This window comes from Gymnodraco acuticeps, unplaced genomic scaffold, assembly GCF_902827175.1.
Source record: "Gymnodraco acuticeps unplaced genomic scaffold, fGymAcu1.1, whole genome shotgun sequence".
Taxonomy (NCBI): Eukaryota; Metazoa; Chordata; class Actinopteri; order Perciformes; family Bathydraconidae; genus Gymnodraco; species Gymnodraco acuticeps.
Genome location: NW_022990235.1, coordinates 3231340 through 3235298, shown reverse-complemented (window position 1 = coordinate 3235298; position 3959 = coordinate 3231340). Strand labels below are relative to the sequence as shown.

The window sequence follows — 3959 nt, the reverse complement described above, 5'->3', positions numbered from 1 at the left end:
TTCAAGGCAAATAATAATGTTACGTAAGATAATGAAGTCTATAAATGTGACTGATCAAACAGTGTTGTAACTATATTGCAAAACATTCATATGAAAACAAACAAATGTATTTAGTCATGGGGAAATGGATATAAGTAATAGAGTTGTTTCTGGAAACACTTAAAACAATAGTGATGCAACTTCACCTAAGTGATGCCTTGCAGACATAATATATTAACCCTGTAAAACTGAATGAATGATTTGTTTGATTTTGTGTCACATTTTCAAATCTGGCTGGGGTGTGAATACATTTTTACATTATTTAATTTTCAGCTCAACATGTGACATGAAAGAAAGACGGAAAAGGGTTTTATTGGCTCTGAAGCTGGCCAGCAAGTGTAGAGTGTCAAACAGAGTTTCAAACAGCATCACTCGACCTCATTAATCATGGATTTATTTCTGGAAAAACGTGAAAAACGTATAGCAAAACGTTGTACTCCCTTTGATGTATGCTTTGACATTAATTTAAAAAAAAAGAAATTGTTTTATAGTAAGTCAAAATGGCGTCTTTTTTATCGCCTGAACAACATTCATAGTGCATTGAATGTCCTACATCTTATCTATTTAGAAAGGTTGTCCATGACTTTGCAAAAACAATTCTTCACACTCCTTTCCAAACAAAAAACCCAATGTCGCGCCTGTCTTAACTTAAAAGTAGTTGACACAGTGAAAGAAAAGTTTGTTCTTGAAACATGAAGCAAGACTAAAGCCATGCCAGCCTCTCTGTGATGCTGTACTTTCAGCTTACACAATGTAAACTTACTTTAATGCCAAGACACTTATACGCAAACCACATTTTGACACTCAAAATGTTTCATGTTACCGTGCTTAAATCTGGTAATTAGAAATGAACACAAAGTACAGAAGTGGCTGATGGGAATGTAGTTTTTCTTGTAACAAGTCATCAATTGACTTACAGGATACAATCTAAATAGATATATGAAAAGTTAGGCACCACCGTTTTTAAATCTCATTCTGAGGGCATACACTTCTTATGGACACACTCCTGTGTTTGATTTACAGTCAAATGTTTGTTGACATTTTGACTAACCGCGACACTTAATTTTTAAATAGTACATAGTATGCTCATTTTAAGGTTCACACTTGTATTTTTGGTGCATGTTTACATATACCGTATATATATTTTTCTCATGCTATGTGTCTGAACATACCTGTATTCACCCACTGTCTGAAAGGCTTAGTTTTAGTGCCTGTCTCTTTAAGCCCCCTACTGAGAAGCTCATTACAGCCGGGCAATGAGCACAGCAGTGGCACTTTCTAGATTTTGTGAAGTTGTTACATAACCACTTTGGGGATGTTTGCATTTTCTCAGTAGATTGGGCATGTTTGATACTCTTACAATATTTAGATAGCACCTACGCATGCTTCATTATAAAAAAAATTGAGATTACAATAATTCGGGTCATTTACATGTTGCAGGTTGCCTACGTTGGATGGACGTTTCTAAAAATACGAGGATAACAACAAGTGACCAATGTTTGTAACATGTGACCTGCTATAGACTCTCTTTACAAAAAGAGGAACAACAAAGAAAGACACAGAAACAGCAGGGTGCCAATGCACCTCTGGTTTTTGTGACTCCAATAAAAAGGGATATTAGTTAGTTAAAGACAGTTGAAAATTGAACTTACTCCCAGAATTCTGTTGCAGGCGTTGTTGCGTTTGCTGTCCAATTGGATGATGTGTTTGTTTTACCAAATTCAGCACAGGTCTCTGAGATAAAAACAGGAAAAAATGTAAAAGTGTAGATACATATTTGAAAGCAAAGTGCACAAAATACAAAGTAAACATATATTAGAAATTTGAATAGTGATCAGCTGATCAAGAATGCAAGCAGTTTTCAAGAAATTACCAACATTTCTGTATGCATTTCACATCAAGCTTGTGGGCTTTTTTAAATGCTGTTGAATGAAGATACAAGGTAAAGAAATAGGTACACAAAGACACACGGTTAATTTCTCTCTGCAGGTCTACCTGTGTTCCAGAAGTTCCTGCAGCTTGCCCACGGGACCTCAACGCTGAAGGAGGAGAAGAGGTAGAAGAAAGCCCACGCCTGGATGACAATGTATGACACGGCCGCATATGCAATCACAACCTGGGTAGCATAGCCAATCCCTGAGAAGAAATAAAGAGTGTGGTCAAAGTAGATAATGGATAATTATGGGCAATACAATACAAAATAAAGCAGAGATAACGTCTGAATCCTTAATAATACTCTGGTGGTTGTTGTTCTGTCAGGGTTTTGGTGGTTGGTTATGTTACTTAGATGTATTTGTGTGAGGATAAAAGGTTGAATCTTACACAATAAGTACTGCTAAAAAAAATCTGTTCACTTTTATACACAGACCTTCAAACAAGGGGCAGAAGTGGCGCCAGCAGGTGATACATCCTTGAGATGTGTACTGTCCCATGGCCGTCTCCAGGAGGAACATGGGTATACCACATGAGAGCAGAAACAATACGTATGGAACCAGAAATGCACCTGTAAAAAACATGAAAAACAACTGTTTCCTCTTTGAATCTGATAAAGAGCCACACTACACATGATCATCCCTGTTTTTGTTTATCCTTGTTTTGAAGCTCTGAGACTTTGATATCTTATGAAAGAGAGTGTTTACACAATCAATGTTTTAACAGGAAGAATGTTATTCATGTCTTTTATGGTTTTGTCCTTTCCAGGGAAACATCTGGTAACCACTAGTGGGCCACGTGGGTTCCTATAGTATTTATAACATAAATCTAAGAGGAACTAAAAGAAATCTGACACATATGTGACTTTAAAAGATCCCACACTGCTGTAATGTGGCTGCAAAGTTTAAAGAGGCATAGCAAGACTTTCTAACCAATGACATTTATAATGCCGTTTATTTTATTGGCTATCTTCCAAAAAAGAACACAAACAATGGTCTCCTTGTTGTTGCCGGAGTTGCTTTCAGTTACAGGAAGAAAAAAAGTTACTGACAACAAAAAGCTGCTATATCGCCTGAGCAATTCCTTATCAGCAAAATCTATTTTAACGTCACAGCTCTTTTTCCTCATCCCTTGACATCACTTTGATTGGGTGCAGCAGTTCCACCTTGCGGGAACAGGAAAAGTATGTATAATTTTTGTAGTTTGGAAATCCTGCTTACCTCCCCCATTTTTGTAGCATAGATACGGGAACCTCCAGAGGTTTCCCAGCCCAACAAGGGTCCCTGCTACGGCCAGAAGAAACTCTACCTTGTTTGCCCATTGACCTCGATCCAACAGCTGAGCCTTCTTCAACTGACTGTTATCCTGCATGTCAATGCTGTTTCCTTTGTGCAACTCTCTTGACATGCAAAACAAGTAGGAGATTAAAAGAAATGTCCCTCTTTCCTCCACATTAACAGGAAAAAGGACTGTCAAAGCTGTGTAGCTCTGGGTTATGCAGACACAAACCTACTCAGCTGATTGTTTCCTCATAAACTTTGTTTTTTTATTTGTTGAAGTTAATCTTGTGGGATTATCATGAATGGAAAGTTTTCACAAGCACGTGTTTATCAGAAAGCTGCACTTATCAGAAGACATTTTAGAATTAAAGTGATGCATTTAGCAGCCCAGTGCAAAACAAAAAAAGGTACTTACCCCTCCATCTCAAAGCCCCCTCTCCCAAGAGTTGCTTTCAGCAACAGCAAACTGATCAGTATTCCTCTCAGCTGGGTGCACCACAGGATCTCTACACAAACAACATGTCATGAGCAGAGCCAGAATGAGAAACAATGTAGCTATGGTTTCCTCTGTCCCCTCTATTACCTAATTATCCGTCGGATTGGTCTGCCCACCATGCCGTCTCAAGTGGTTGACAAAAAAAAGTGGTTGGCCCTGACAAAGGTCCAAGGTATACTACTTCCCTGCTGTATTTTTCCACTGAGACAGAG

The 3959-nt window shown here is 38.1% G+C and overlaps 1 protein-coding gene across 1 annotated transcript in view; it reads right to left on the bottom strand.

The window, feature by feature from the left end:
- The window catches only part of LOC117548143 (sodium- and chloride-dependent GABA transporter 2-like), a 42442-nt gene extending 38483 nt beyond the window's left edge, over nucleotides 1-3959 (bottom strand). The window contains exons 1-6 of the mRNA XM_034219184.1: nucleotides 3835-3959; nucleotides 3667-3757; nucleotides 3192-3370; nucleotides 2408-2542; nucleotides 2035-2175; nucleotides 1692-1773 (exon numbers count right to left, since the gene is read on the bottom strand). Of these exons, the coding sequence (XP_034075075.1) occupies nucleotides 1692-1773; nucleotides 2035-2175; nucleotides 2408-2542; nucleotides 3192-3370; nucleotides 3667-3674 (545 nt within the window). The 5' untranslated portion in view covers nucleotides 3675-3757; nucleotides 3835-3959. The remainder of the gene's footprint in view (nucleotides 1-1691; nucleotides 1774-2034; nucleotides 2176-2407; nucleotides 2543-3191; nucleotides 3371-3666; nucleotides 3758-3834) is intronic.